The 16,330-nt window shown below is 40.9% G+C and overlaps 1 protein-coding gene across 4 annotated transcripts in view; it reads right to left on the reverse strand.

Moving 5' to 3' along the window:
- SH3GL1 (SH3 domain containing GRB2 like 1, endophilin A2) overlaps window positions 1–16,330 on the reverse strand; it is a 275,973-nt gene that overhangs the window by 196,840 nt on the left and 62,803 nt on the right. For all 4 annotated transcript variants that reach the window (XM_073594971.1, XM_073594953.1, XM_073594961.1 and 1 more), the window contains exons 3-4: window positions 14,858–14,930; window positions 1,130–1,273 (exon numbers count right to left, since the gene is read on the reverse strand). In XM_073594971.1, the coding sequence (XP_073451072.1) occupies window positions 1,130–1,273; window positions 14,858–14,930 (217 nt within the window). The remainder of the gene's footprint in view (window positions 1–1,129; window positions 1,274–14,857; window positions 14,931–16,330) is intronic.

A 16,330-nucleotide genomic window follows, 5' to 3' on the forward strand; every position in this document is an offset into this window, starting at 1 on the left:
TTCTCGTCCACATCAGTGCCTGACTTCATAAACGCACTTCTGGAAGAATGGTCAAACATTACCATAGACACACTCCTAAACCTTGTGGACAATGGCTCCCAGAAGAGTTCAAGCTGTTATAGCTGCAAAGGGTGGGCCGCCTCAATATTGAACCCTATGTACTAAGAATGGGATGCCATTAAAGTTCAGGAAGTCGTCCCAATACTTTTGGTAATATAGTGTAGTGAATATTAGATATATATGGCAATGATGATAATGCTGTTAAATGTCCTCCTCTCCCAGAGCGCACAGGCCTTGCATGCTGCAGCTGGCATTTCTGCTTGCAATTTATTAATGTGTTTTGTGTCATATTATTAGTGTGGCAGAATTTAGTTTATTTTATTGATTGCACTGTGTGTCTGACTGTTTCTGCCAGCGGCTCTTTTGCACATGTCAGCGTGTTTTCCATTACTAATGATTAATACTTTTATATACTTTTTAAATGCTAAATGGATACATGTGGACAAAGTTGAGCCTCTGCAGGCCCTGAAGTAGATCACTAAAGAAAAAAAAAAAAAAAAGATCTGTTGTGGCAGAGCTGCATGGGGGCTGGATTAATTCTCCAAAAACCAGATCCATCACCCCCATTAAGAAATACATGCAGGAAAAAGGATATTAATACACTTAATAAATCAGTTAAATGGGAAACACCAAATACGGTATGTAAAATGTTCTAGAGACAAAGTGTGCATTTACTGCAGCACAGCACAACATATACAGTATGTCTAATGTGGTATTTAGCAGCGTGGGCAAGTTGTCCACTATGGTAATAGTGAGTAGAGTGTTGTTCAAAAGGAACGGCACCACACTCACAGGTTACCATGTGCTTCAGTAAGGCATGGTAAGACGTACAATATTTAACTGTGTATGAATGTGACACAAATTTAAAAAGACTTAACTAAAGAAATGCACTTTTACACAATCTATAAGCAGTTCCTGACTGAAACGCAGAGTGAAATGATCTCCGTGTAATGCTACAGTATGTAGCTTGCATCTACATGAATACAGAAAAAACTAGAAGCATTATGTGGTCTTTTGAACAATTATTAGAATCAGGGAAACATATTTTCTGCCTTTTGAGTCTATTTACCAAAGTTCGAATCTTCGCCAAGTTCTTTTCCATAACGAATCATACATTCTCCCAAAAGACCTTCGGGCTGAGGGTATCCAGGGTTTTTCACTTGTCCTCGAATTTTAGATACAGTATTCAACATAGAAAGCTTAGCACGAGATGCTTTTCAGTAGTTTGGGTGAAGAAAAAAAAAATAAGGGTTGTGAAAGTTACAAAAAGAATGAAATTTTGAAAAATTTTTTTTTTTTTTTTTTTTTTTTTTTGAGCAAACGAAAAATAAACTTTGAGAAACTAAAACAATAACTTTAAAGACCAAACAGCCAGTCTGTAAGCATAGCCCTGCACTGCTAGAAACTTTTTCAATTGCACAGCATAAAACAACAATTGCATGCCTATAAAACCTCAAGAACGGCATTATTGCATTCCTGTTGTGCAAATGAAAATGTCCAAACACTGCTTCGTTGAAAATAAATTGTTCACCAAGTCTATTCAGAAACTGACATTAAAGTAAATAAATCGACAAAAGTATTCTCTGCGCAAGCCAACTGGTGCTTACAATAATTATCTATAATGTTCAATCCTAATATAAGGTATGTTGCTGCTCACACTGTAATGTGTTTCCCACATCCACCAATATACATCATCTCAAATAGCCATGAAACTTTAATCTTACACTATATTGCTATGTGAAAAAATATAACTACAATATTGTCAAACAATAATACCAGGCTAGTCTTCTACAAAAGCCTTCACTTTGTAATATTTATAATCAATAAACTGACGCATTTCGTCACTACCTGTGTGACTTCTTCAAAGGGTAAAAACCCTTTGAAGAAGTCACATAAGTGGTGATTGACCCTTTAAAGAAGTCACGTGGGTGGTAACGAAACGTCAGCGCGAAGCTTACTGACGTCATCATGTTATATGGATGTAGCTGCCAGACTGCTTTGGGGATCCTGGAGGTCTCGTTCTTAAAGGGGGCATGTACCCTGATGTCTTACAAATGTTTTAAAATGGGGCACTGCTGCAGTTTAGAGCACTTGCTTTGTTTATGGATTTTACATTTTTGATAAAGTGACATTTGTTTTAAACAGGAACACACCATGTTGAGCCCTTATTCCCTTTGAGCGAAGACCCAGTGGAGAAACGTTTGGATTACTATGGTCCTCAACAGCACAAGTGGAGGAAGTGACCAGGTGGTAATTGCCAGAAGGCATCCTGAGAAGATAGAGGAGACCCCTTAACCACTTGCCTACTGGGCACTTTTACCCCCTTCCTACCCAGGCCAGTTTTCAGCGATGTCACACTTTGAATGACAATTGCGTGATTATGCCACACTGTACTCATATGACATTTTATAATTTTTTCACACAAATAGAGCTTTTTTGGCGGTATTTAATCACCACTGGGTTTTTAAGCTTTTGCTAAACAAACAAAAAAAAAAAATTTTGAAAGAAAAAAAAAAAAAGTTATTTTATAGTTTCAGTTATAAAATTTTGCAAACAGGTAATTTTTCTCCTTCACTGACAGGCAGCACTGATAGACGGCACTGATGGGCACTATTAGGCAGCACTGATCAACTGTGGGTAAAAGGATTGTGTATATGGGATTGTACGATTTTTTTTTTTCTTTTTCCCTTTTATAAGACTTGTGTCTTTTTTTTTAACCTGACTATGTAACTAGGACGCACAATTAAGGTGGTCAACAAAGAAGAAAAAACCTCAATTTATAATTACTTTGAATATATGAGGGTTAATAACCACTCACAGTAACGCTTAAAGCTAAACTCCAGGCAAAAAAAAAAAAAAACACACACACAAAACATATCCCTCCACTCTCTAATTCAGTTATGTATACAATAAAGAGATACTGCCACTTTGCCAATGCAGGTCAAAGTGACAGTATCTGAAAAAGACATCCTCTGACACTCTTGTAGTCCAACCCCTCACAGCTCCTTGCTCCTCCACAGCCAACACTGAACACTGTCAAAGACCCATAAAAGCACTCCCCTCAAGAGATTAGTTTCTAGACCTGGGCACTGTCAACAAGGGAGCAGATCACATGCTCCCCCACACCAAGATGTACCAGGCATTTTTTGCTGGCTGCATGGGGGTGCAGGACAGGCAACTAAGTGGGGGGGGGGGGGGGGGAGAGTAGTCAGGGATGCCCTTTACAGAGACACTGTTACTTTGCCCTGCATGGACAAGGTCATAGTGTCTTTTGAAAGCGAATTTGACCGGGCCTAAAACCACTTGAGCTAACAATGCACCTTCTGGTGCTTACAAGTACCAGTGTTAGTCTTTAAACAGATCTCTTTTTTGAAGTGAAGTTCAATGGATCTTAGACCCAACTTGACACTGGACCTCAACTACTCTCCTAGTTGAAACCACTTATAGTGCCGCTCAAGGTGGTCTGCTGATCAAAGAAAAAAAAAATGCAGTGTCTCACAGCAATGTAAGGGTGCAGGCAGTTTAATGCTTGAGCCACAAAGCAGTGAAGCATGAGGGGATGAGAGACCAGAGCTTAACAGGTGGAAAGGAATGTAACCGGGCCCAGCCTTGAACGCCTCCCTAAGCCACGTCCCTCTGATGCTTTTCACCCCACCCACCAGGGCTTAGTCCTAGAGGTCTCAAAATGCATCAGTGGGGCATGGCTTAGGAGTTCAAGGTTGAGGCCATTCACATTGCTCTCCTAGATGATCTCCTCTCATGAACCAGACTTTGCAGGGCAACATTCAGACCTGCGTTCTGAACATTCGTCCCTGATCGCATAGGGCCCTATACAAGTACCCCTTGGTACAGCATTCAGCCTCAACCAGTCAGAGACTGCAGTCAGTGAGGTTGAAAGCTGCACTTGTGTCTCTTGGGCGCACTGAAACACTGGGATGCATTTGCAACAGCTAGACGCCCCCGTGTGCAGGGAGGCTTATATGTTTTTCCTCCTGTCAGTCTGCCGCTTCCTTTGTGGGACCTTAATCTGGTTCTTTCAGTCTTATAAAGACCTTCTTTTGAGAACCTTCAAGATTCCCTTGCAGACATTTCCAGTGTCCATAACATCAGCCAGATGTGTGTCTGAGTTAGTGGTAAATCCCAACACTTCTTGATGTAGCACAAGGTAGTTTTGAGACTTTGCCTTTCCTTTCTACCCAAGGTAGTTTTTGCCTCTTACTTTAATGAAGATAATGTGCTCCCAATCTCTCCGTCCAGCGCCTTCTGACCCTAAAGTCTTTTTATACACCTTAGACATTGGCAAGGCTGCTAGAGTTTATCATCAGGCTACTTCATCCTTTTGTCGGATGGATTCCTTATTTTTTGCGGTATATTATCCCTGTAATGGATTTGCAGCTTTGCCTGTTACCATCTGTAGATGGATTTGAAAAACTATATATTAGGCTTGCGCCATTAGACATAAAGAAGAACCTTTTGATGTAACCACTGATTCTACAAAGTCCTTTTTTGAGCTTCAATCATCAGGCCTTGTTTTTGCAAGTCCTTTAAGACCGCGCACCGCACATATACTGTGGCAGGGCGGCTCTATTGCGCAAAACGACATACCTGTACATCGTTTCATGTAATTGATACTGTGGGCGCTCGCGAGTCTGGCGGACTCGATGTCTGCCGGCCACCCACGATCGCTGCACAGAGAGGCAGAGCGGGGATCTGTCCCATGATCCTATGTAAACAAGGCGGCTCCCCATTCTGACAGGGGACAACATGGAGATCTGCTGTTCCTAGTGATCAGGAACAGCGATTTCTGTGTTGTCCCAGTGAGCCCAGCCCCCACACAGTTAGAACACACCCAGGGAACACAGTTAACCCCCTTGATTGCCCCCTAGTGTTAACCCCTTCTCTGCCAGTGTCATTTATACATTGATCAGTGCATTTTTTTTAGCACTGATCACTGTAATAATGTCACAGGTCCCCAAAAAGGGTCCCTTGGGGTCAGATTTGGCCACCGCAATGTAGAAGTCCTGCTAAAAATTGCAGATCGCCGCCATTACCAGTAAAAAAAACATTAAAAAAATATATAAAAGTCCATAAATCTATCCCGTATTTTGTAGCTGCTATAACTTTTGTGCAAACCAACAATATACACTTATTGCGATTTTTTGACCAAAATTATGTAACAGAATACATATTGGCCTAAACTGATGATTATATTTGTTTTTTTTTGGATATGTATTATAGCAGAAAGTATAAAATATATAATTTTTTTTTTAAATTGTCTTTTTTTTTGTTAATAGCGCAAAAAATAAAAAACAGAGGTGATCAAATACCACTAAAAGAAAGCTCTATTTGTGGGGAAAAAAAGGCATCAATTTAGTTTGGCTACAACGTCAAACGACCACACAATTGTCAGTTAAAGCGATGCAGTGCTGTATCGCAAAAAATGGCATGGTCATTAAGAAGGAGAATCCTTCCGGGGCTGAAGTGGTTAAGGATGTGAGCCATTTTTAGATTCACCAAGTTTTATAAGATAGATGTGCTTGCTTCGGCTGATGCTAGTGTTAGCTGAAAAGTTTTACAAGTGACAGTTCACTGTGTTTTTCTGTTTAATATTGGTATATTACCGGTCCCTTTTGTTAGGTCTGCTAGTTAATGTCCCATTGGTTCTGACTGATCCAGGAAAAAGTTGTCTCTCCCAACGTAAGAGAAAATAGATAGATTTATTATTATTTAGGCCTATGCAGAGGATATTTACTGTGCCTTGAAAACATATTCATACCCCTTGAAATTTTCCACATTTTGTCATGTTACAACCAAAAACTTAAATGTATTTTATTGGGATTTTATGTGATAGACCAACACAAAGTGGCACATAGTTGTGAAGTGGAGGGAAAATGATTACTGGTTTTCAGAATTTTTTTACAAATAAATATGTGAAAAGTGTGGCGTGCATTTGTATTCAGCCTCCTTTACTCTGATACCCCTAACTAAAATGTAGTGGAAACAACTGCCTTCAGAAGACATATAATTAGTAAATAAAGTGTGTAATTTAATCTCAGTATAAATACAGCTGTTCTGTGTAACCTTCAGAGGGTTGTTAGAGAACCTTGGTGAACAAACAGCATCATGAAGGCTAAGGAACACACCAGACAAGTCAGGGCTAAAGATGTGAAGAAGTTTAAAGCAGGGTTAGGTTATAAAAAAAATATCCCAAGCTTTGAACATCTCACGGAGCACTGTTCAATCCAAAAATATGAAAATGGAAAGAGTATGGCACAACTGCAAACCTACCAAGACATGGCCATCCACCTAAACTGACAGGCAGGGCAAAGAGAACATTAATCAGAGAAGCAACCAAGATGCCCATGGTAACTCTGGAGGAGCTGCAGAAATCCACAACTCAAGTGAGAGAATCTGTCCACAGGACAACTATTAGTCGTGCACTCCACAAATCTGGCCTTTATGGAAGAGCGGCAAGAAGAAAGCCATTGTTGAAAGAAAGCCATAAGTAGTCCCATTTGCAGTTTGCAAGAAGCCATGTGGGGGACACAGCAAACATGTGTAAGAAGGTGCTCTGGTTAGGGGAGACCAAAATTGAACTTTTTGTCCTAAAAGCCATGTGTGGCGGAAACCTAACACTGCATATCACTCTGAACACACCATCCCCACTGTGAAACATGGTGGTGGCAGCATCATGTTGCAGGGATGCTTTTCTTCAGTAGGGACAGGGAAGCTGGTCAGAGTTGTTGGGGAAATGGATGCAGCCAAATGCAGAGCAATCCTAGAAGAAAACCTGTTAGAGTCTGCAAAAGACTTGAGACTGGGGCGGAAGTTCACCTTCCAGCAGGATAACGACCCTAAACATACAGACAGAGCTACAATAGAATGGTTTCGATCAAAGCATATTCGGGTGTTAGAATGGCCCAAAGTCCAGACCTAAATTCAATTGAGAATCTGTGGCAAGACTTGAAAATTGCTGTTCACAGATGCTCTCCATCCAATCTGACAGAGCTTGAGCTATTTTGCAAAGAAGAATGGGCAAAAATGTCACTCTCTAGATGTGCAAAGCTGGCAGAGACATCCCCAAAAAGACTTTCAGCTTTAATTGTGGCGAAAGGTGGTTCTACAAAGTACTGACACAGGGGGCCAGAATACAAATGCACGGCACACTTTTCACATATTTATTTGTAAAAAATGTTGAAAACCATTTATCATTTTCTTTCCATTTCACAATTATGTGCCACTTTGTGTTGGTCTATCACATAAAATCTCAATAAAATACATTAATGTTTATGGTTGTAACATGACAAAATGTGGAAATTTCAAGGGGTATAAATACTTTTTCAAGGCACTGTATATGTGTACAATAGATTTTCTTTGTCCTGCTTGCTACTGACGCTCTCTGAAATATGGAAGATTAACCACTTGCCGACCGCCTAACGACAATATACGTCAACAGAATGGCACGGGCAGGCAAAATCACATACCTGGTACGTGATTGCCTTCCTGCAATCGGACCCCCCCCCCCCGGTGCCAGCGGCGGTCGGCTTTGGTCTGGGAGCGTTTAGAGATGAGGGGGAGGCCATCCGATCGTGGCCCCCCCCCCTCGCGATCGCTCCCAGCCAATGACAATCATCCCCTGCCTCTGTGTAGTACACAGAGGCAGAGGATGTGATGTCATCTCTCCCCGGCTCGGCAGTTTCCGTTCCGGCGCCGAGGAGAGAAGACATGTGAGTGCACAACACACACAGTAGAACATGCCAGGCACACTTTACACCCCCGATCCCCCCCGATCACCCCCCGTCACACTGACACCAAGCAGTTTTTTTTTTTTTTTCCTGATTATGGCATGGTGTCAGTTTGTGACAGTTAGAAGTGTTAGGGCAGTTAGTGTTAGCCCCCTGTAGGTCTAGGGTACCCCCCTAACCCCCCCTAATAAAGTTTTAACCCCTTGATCACCCCGTCGCTAGTGTCACTAAGCGATCATTTTTCTGATCGCTGCATTAGTGTCGCTGGTGACGCTAGTTAGGGACGTAAATATTTAGGTTCGCCGTCAGCGTTTTATAGCGACAGGGACCCCCATATACTACCTAATAAATGTTTTAACCCCTTGATTGCCCCCTAGTAAACCCTTTCACCACTGATCACCGTATAACCGTTATGGTTGACACTGGTTAGTTCGTTTATGTTTTATAGTGTCAGCGCACCCGCCGTTTATTACCGAATAAAGGTTTAGCCCCCTGATCGCCCGGCGGTGATATGCGTCGCCCCAGGCAGCGTCAGATTAGCGCCAGTACCGCCAACACCCACGCACGCAGCATACGCCTCCCTTAGTGGTATAGTATCTGAACGCATCAATATATGATCCGATCAGATCTATACTAGCGTCCCCAGCTGTTTAGGGTTCCCAAAAACGCAGTGTTAGCGGGATCAGCCCAGATACCTGCTAGCACCTGCGTTTTTCCCCTCCGCCCGGCCCAGCCCAGCCCACCCAAGTGCAGTATCGATCGATCACTGTCACTTACAAAACACTAAACGCATAACTGCAGCGTTCGCAGAGTCAGGCCTGATCCCTGCGATCGCTAACAGTTTTTTTGGTAGCGTTTTGGTGAACTGGCAAGCACCAGCCCCAGGCAGCGTCAGGTTAGTGCCAGTACCGCTAACACCCACGCACGCAGCGTACACCTCCCTTAGTGGTATAGTATCTGAACGGATCAATATCTGATCCGATCAGATCTATACTGGCGTCCCCAGCAGTTTAGGGTTCCCAAAAATGCAGTGTAAGCGGGATCAGCCCAGATACCTGCTAGCACCTGCGTTTTGCCCCTCCGCCCGGCCCAGCCCACCCAAGTGCAGTATCGATCGATCACTGTCACTTACAAAACACTAAACGCATAACTGCAGCGTTTGCAGAGTCAGGCCTGATCCCTGCAATCGCTAACAGTTTTTTTGGTAGCGTTTTGGTGAACTGGCAAGCGCCTGCGGCCTAGTACACCCCGATCGTAGTCAAACCAGCACTGCAGTAACACTTGGTGATGTGGCGAGTCCCATAAGTGCAGTTCAAGCTGGTGAGGTGGCAAGCACAAGTAGTGTCCCGCTGCCACCAAAAAGACAAACATAGGCCCGTCGTGCCCATAATGCCCTTCCTGCTGCATTCGCCAATCCTAATTGGGAACCTACCGCTTCTGCAGCACCCGTACTTCCCCCATTCACATCCCCAACCAAATGCAGTCGGCTGCATGAGAGGCATTTTCTTTATGTCCTCCCGAGTACCCCTACCCAGCGAACCCCCCCCCCCCCCCCAAAAGATGTCGTGTCTGCAGCAAGCGCGGATATAGGCGTGACACCCGCTATTATTGTCCCTCCTGTCCGGACAATCCTGGTCTTTGCATTGGTGAATGTTTTGAACGCTACCATTCACTAGTTGAGTATTAGCGTAGGGTACAGCATTCCACAGACTAGGCGCACTTTCACAGGGTCTCCCAAGATGCCATCGCATTTTGAGAGACCCGAACCTGGAACTGGTTACCGTTATAAAAGTTACAGTTACAAAAAAAAAGTGTAAAAAAAAACCACAAACAAAAATATGAAATAAAAAAAAATAGTTGTCATTTTATTGTTCTCTCTCTCTCTATTCTCTCTCTCTTGTTCTGCTCTTTTTTACTGTATTCTATTCTGCAATGTTTTATTGTTATTATGTTTTATCATGTTTGCTTTTCAGGTATGCAATTTTTTATACTTTACCGTTTACTGTGCTTTATTGTTAACCATTTTTTTGTCTTCAGGTACACAATTCACGACTTTGAGTGGTTATACCAGAATGATGCCTGCAGATTTAGGTATCATCCTGGTATCATTCTTTTCAGCCAGCGGTCGGCTTTCATGTAAAAGCAATTCTAGTGGCTAATTAGCCTCTAGACTGCTTTTACAAGCAGTGGGAGGGAATGCCCCCCCCCCCAACCATCTTCCGTGTTTTTCTCTGGCTCTCCTGTCTCAACAGGGAACCTGAGAATGCAGCCGGTGATTCAGCCAGCTGACCATAGAGCTGATCAGAGACCAGAGTGGCTCCAAACATCTCTATGGCCTAAGAAACCGGAAGCTACGAGCATTTTATGACTTAGATTTCGCCGTATGTAAACAGCGCCATTGGGAAATTGGGAAAGCATTTTATCACACCGATCTTGGTGTAGTCAGATGCTTTGAGGGCAGAGGAGAAATCTAGGGTCTAATAGACCCCAATTTTTTCAAAAAAAGAGTACCTGTCACTACCTATTGCTATCATAGGGGATATTTACATTCCCTGAGATAACAATAAAAATGATTAAAAAAAAAAAAAAAAAATGAAAGGAACAGTTTAAAAATAAGATAAAAAAGCAAAAAAATAATAAAGAAAAATAAAAAAAAAAAGCACCCCTGTCCCCCCTGCTCTCGCGCTAAGGCGAATGCAAGCGTAGGTCTGGCGTCAAATGTAAACAGCAATTGCACCATGCATGTGAGGTATCACCGCGAAGGTCAGATCGAGGGCAGTAATTTTAGCAGACCTCCTCTGTAAATCTAAAATGGTAACCTGTAAAGGCTTTTAAAAATGTATTTAGTTTGTCGCCACTGCACATTTGTGCGCAATTTTAAAGCATGTCATGTTTGGTATCCATGTACTCGGCCTAAGATCATCTTTTTTATTTCATCAAACATTTGGGCAATATAGTGTGTTTTAGTGCATTAAAATTTTAAAAAGTGTATTTTTTCCCCAAAAAATGCGTTTGAAAAATCGCTGCGCAAATACTGTGTGAAAAAAAAAAATGAAACACCCACCATTTTAATCTGTAGGGCATTTGCTTTAAAAAAAATATATAATGTTTGGGGGTTCAAAGTAATTTTCTTGCAAAAAAAAAATAATAACTTTTTCATGTAATCAAAAAGTGTCAGAAAGGGCTTTGTCTTCAAGTGGTTAGAAGAGTGGGTGATGTGTGACATAAGCTTCCAAATGTTGTGCATAAAATGCCAGGACAGTTCAAAACCCCCCCAAATGACCCCATTTTGGAAAGTAGACACCCCAAACTATTTGCTGAAAGGCATGTCGAGTCCATGGAACATTTTATATTGTGACACAAGTTGCGGGAAAGAGACAATTTTTTTTTTTTTGCACAAAGTTGTCACTAAATGATATATTGCTCAAACATGCCATGGGAATAAGTGAAATTACACCCCAAAATACATTCTGTTGCTTCTCCTGAGTATGGGGATACCACATGTGTGGGACTTTTTGGGAGCCTAGCTGCGCACGGGACCCCGAAAACCAAGCACCGCCTTCAGGCTTTCTAAGGGCGTAAATTTTTGATTTCACTCTTCACTGCCTATCACAGTTTCAAAGGCCATGGAATGCCCAGGTGGCAAAACCCACCCCCAAATGACCCCATTTTGGAAAGTAGACACCCCAAGCAATTTGCTGAGAGGTATAGTGAGTATTTTGCAGACCTCAATTTTTGTCACAAAGTTTTGAAAATTGAAAAAAGAAAAAAAAAAAATGTTTTCTTGTCTTTCTTCATTTTCAAAAACAAATGAGAGCTGCAAAATACTCACCATGCCTCTCAGCAAATAGCTTGGGGTGTCTACTTTCCAAAATGGGGTCAGTTGGGGGGGGGTTGTGCCACCTGGGCATTCCATGGCCTCCGAAACTGTGATAGGCAGTGAAGAGTGAAATCAAAAATTTACACCCTTAGAAATCCTGAAGGCGGCGATTGGTTTTCGGAGCCCCGTACGCGGCTAGGCTCCTAAAAAGTCCCACATATGTGGTATCCCCATACTCAGGAGAAGCAGCTAAATGTATTTTGGGGTGCAATTCCACATATGCCCATGGCCTGTGTGAGCAATATATCATTTAGTGACAACTTTTTGTAATTTTTTTTTTTTTTGTCATTATTCATTCACTTGGGACAAAAAAAATGAATATTCAATGGGCTCAACATGCCTCTCAGCAATTTCCTTGGGGTGTCTACTTTCCAAAATGGGGTCATTTGTGGGGGTTTTGTACTGCCCTGCCATTTTAGCACCTCAAGAAACGACATAGGCAGTCATAAATTAAAGGCTGTGTAAATTCCAGAAAATGTACCCTAGTTTGTAGGTGCTATAACTTTTGCGCAAACCAATAAATATACACTTATTGACATTTTTTTTTTACCAAAGACATGTGGCCGAATACATTTTGGCCTAAATGTATGACTAAAATTGAGTTTATTGGATTTTTTTTAGAACAAAAAAACAAAAAATAGAAAATATCATTTTTTTTCAAAATTTTTGGTCTTTTTCCATGTATAGCGCAAAAAATAAAAACGGCAGAGGTGATCAAATACCATCAAAAGAAAGCTTTATTTGTGGGAAGAAAAGGACGCAAATTTCATTTGGGTACAGCATTGCATGACCGCGCAATTAGCAGTTAAAGCGACGCAGTGCCAAATTGTAAAAAGTGCTCTGGTCAGGAAGGGAGTAAATCCTTCCGGGGCTGAAGTGGTTAAGACACCTATGGGAGATGTTCTCTGAGTGGCCTGTTCAGTTTTTTGACACCTAGCGGTCTACTCTTGGAAATAAGCAACTTGACCACACTGGTTCTGATTTATCTTCAATCAAAAGCCATGTCTCTCTATAAACTCCGAGGAAATAATTTGTGTAATAAAAATTCTATTTTTTGCTTTTGGTCATACTTTAACATCAACATTTAGAATAGTACAACCTGGGATTAAGATCCAAGCCTCCACAGGGAAAAGGGCATCAATCTTAAGTCTAAAAGACTTATATGCAGGCATCATAAAGCACTACAATACTGTTGTTATTTTGAACATGTTTTAAAGCATGTTAGGTTAAATAAAAAAAAGTATTTAGGGTTCATGCACATTGGGCTTAAAAAATGCTTCTTCTACAGGGGTTCTGCATTTTGCCTGTAGAAGCAGCTCAATATTATTCTGTGTGTCCATGCATATTAGGATGTTTAGAGCAGCCTTTTTCAACCAGGGTGCCTTGAGGTTTCTTCAGGGGTGATCGGCAAAATGCCTAAAAATTGTCTCAAAATTGTATACAAGCCTGTTTGGTGGAAGAAACCTGCCTTTTAGTTACACAAAGCCACAGATTTGAATTGTACACTATTACAACCTTCTAACTGCCAACCTCTTAATGACCAATGACAACATCAGTTGATAAGGAGGAGGTCGGTTGCCTGCATATCATCCTTGTTTGACCCTCCCATGCCTCTCTCCATCAGCTTTGGGGTCTCATTAGCTAAGTGATGGATAAAAACTGAGGGAGACGAGAAACATTGGAATACTAGTCAGTACCAGTTTGCAAAAGTGTATTTGCTTTGGAAGAATAAATCACCTTTAACGTTGGGTTTCCTACATTTTTTGATTTTGCAGCATTATGTAAAACTACCAGAATAGTTTTTACATTTTAGAATGGGGCGCCTCAAGACTGTCCATAATTTTGGAGGGTGCCTTGAGATTGTCTATAATTTTGAAGCTCAATGTTTCAAGGATGTTTTCTGCCAGGAAAAAAAAAAAACCCTACACGCTGTACAGCGCCTCTATATGAGCATTTTGTTCTGCCAAAAGAACGTTTTTTTTTTTTTTTTTTTAAGCCTTGAGTGCATGGACCCTTTCTTTATCAGTTCTCAAGTTTGTTATATTATCTTCCTGTATAGCATCAAATAAACAAGAAAGGGATAACAATAACAGCAGGTGCTGGTGAATGTGTTGATACAGACCATGCTGTTAACAAGGAAGCAGGTTTTTGTTGGAATTAGGGCTGAAACAACTAATCGATTAATCGACAACTAATCGATTATGAAAATAGTAATCGATTCATTTCATAATCGATTAATCGGCCAGTAACATAATGAGGTTAAAAAAACTAAAATGAGCCCTTTATAGTACAAAAAGAGCAAATAATCACTACTGTAAATATTACTTTCACAGGTCTACAGTAAAAAAATGAACCCCTTACAGTAGTGATTATCTGCTTTTTTTGTACTATAAAGAGCTAATTTTAGTTTTTTTTAACCCCATTATGTTACTAAACGTAAAAGCAAACTGCATAGGTGTGTACCGAGCCTTATGCTGGCCACACGGATCAATTTTCAGACGAAAAATCTTTGTACTTTCGCTGAATAAAAGAATGTTGTTTGAAATTTTCACTTGTTTTTAATATTCTGTTTTTAAAATGAATGTAATTTCTGAACGAAAACCACATACACTGTCTGATAATTCCTTTGACCAAGAAGTTTTCTATTTCTAAATTTTCGCGTCACTGTGGTTGAAAACGAACGTCGATTTGACCCCACTAACGATTATAAAATCAAATGAACGTTCTTAAAATAAAAATTTTTTTGAAGGAAGACCTTGTTTGTTTTTTAATAAAAAAAAAATTTGATCTCTGAGTCTGATGATATTTACCAGATTCACCCTATAGTATATCTCTTCTGTCTGTTATTCTCAGAGTGGATTCGATATTTTGCTCCCTAACCACATGGTTATTTATATTTACCACTCCATAGTGATATTTGAGAATAAATTGCCTTTTTTTAAAACTTTACATATTAACTAAATTATACACCACATTTTGTTTTAAGGTTATTAACCGATTAATCGATTAATCGATACAATAATCGGCCAACTAATCGATTATGAAAATAATCGTTAGTTGCAGCCCTAGTTGGAATATGTCACCTTTATTTCAGTTGCAAACATACTATCTGATGTTCTATTGCTTACAAAATGCATGCTATGCTGAAAGATTTTTGACTACAAAAAATTACCTGGATTTGGCTGCAGGTATTCAGTTGTCTTAGCCAGGACATCAGTCACAGCTTTACTGGTTACATCCACTTTCTAGAAACATAAAATTATTATTGATAGACTTTCAAATTATAGAATAGAATCATCATCTTGTAGAACATAGGTTTTCATTCTATAAAGTGGGCCAAAATAGAAGGTTTCCCCCCAGGTAAAACCAACACATTTGTTAGAAAGTTCAAAAATATACTTTTCTTTTTCAGCTTCTTTATGCAGTGTCTAGCTTTCTTCCAAGGTGTTTTTTTCCTTTGCTAAACATGGAAAGCAGAGTTTTAATACGGAGATGGGCCACTATTTAGTAAGCAGACCTTCCATTTTGGTAAAAGGTTTACTTCAACACATGGGTATAGCTTCCACCTCAAGGTTTGTACATTATGCTAATCAGAAGAGGCACAGTCCCATCTAGTGGCTATACCCTGGTGTCTGCATACTAGCCAAGTATGAACAGGGGCAGCAGACTAACATAAGGGCACCCATCAGAGGGAGCGGTGTCCTCCAAGAGGACACTTTTTTTTTTTTTTTTACGTGTGGGACATTCAAAAGCTGTCCCCAACAGTGAGGGGTAGGCAACGATACAAAAAAAAAAAAATAGCAGCATTTCACACTGCCGCCTTTTGCCCAAAACTAGCATCGGTGGACACAACTTTGTCTGCCATGTAGAATTTTGTACAGAAATGGACCAATAAAAAGGTAGCAGGCTTACAGACCTGGGAAACAGGCTTGGTGCCAGAAACCCCAAAAAGTGCTTACCACCTTAGTAGAAAAAGCAGTGACTGAAAACAAAAGCACCCATCATCTGGCAAATGCATTTGGATATGATTAAGGGAAAAGTAATTCTTAAAAGTAGAAGGGAAGGCAAAAAATGTTTGAAGCCTTTCCTCCCCACTGCTAATTAACACACTGTATTATGTTTTGCAATAAATCACTGTGTTAATTTAATTTTTTTTTTTTTTCAGAGTGGTCATGCCATTACACAGCTCTATGTGCCAGTAAGAGGCTTAGGGTAGCTGGTGGGAGGGAACTCTCTCTCCCCAACAACAGATGTCACACTGGAAGCCAGCAGCTGACAAACTTCACATCATGGCTGAGTGAATTCAGCCCAGTTGAGCCTATCACTGGGTTAAGGGGAGGCAATGGCATCTGCTGTGTCCACCAGTGGATCGCATGATCGGACCATGAATTTACTCACCTTGCAGTTGTGCCAGAATGCTATCAATACCAGCAGTTCCCCACTGTTTAAAGATCACTTGGAACACCTCCTGATACAGAGACTAGTCTTTTGGGTCTGGGTTTTAATGATTCTGAAAGTAAAACTGTCAGTTTTCCACGCCTGGTATGTGGACCTGCAAAAGGGCCAGGACCTGGCCTTGTGAGAGATGCTCATCTCAGCGAGAGATGTGTTCCACTACCAGTCTTCATTTCCTGTTCAGGTGATT

The sequence above is a fragment of the Aquarana catesbeiana genome, linkage group LG01 (genome assembly GCF_042186555.1).
Source record: "Aquarana catesbeiana isolate 2022-GZ linkage group LG01, ASM4218655v1, whole genome shotgun sequence".
NCBI classification, from domain to species: Eukaryota; Metazoa; Chordata; class Amphibia; order Anura; family Ranidae; genus Aquarana; species Aquarana catesbeiana.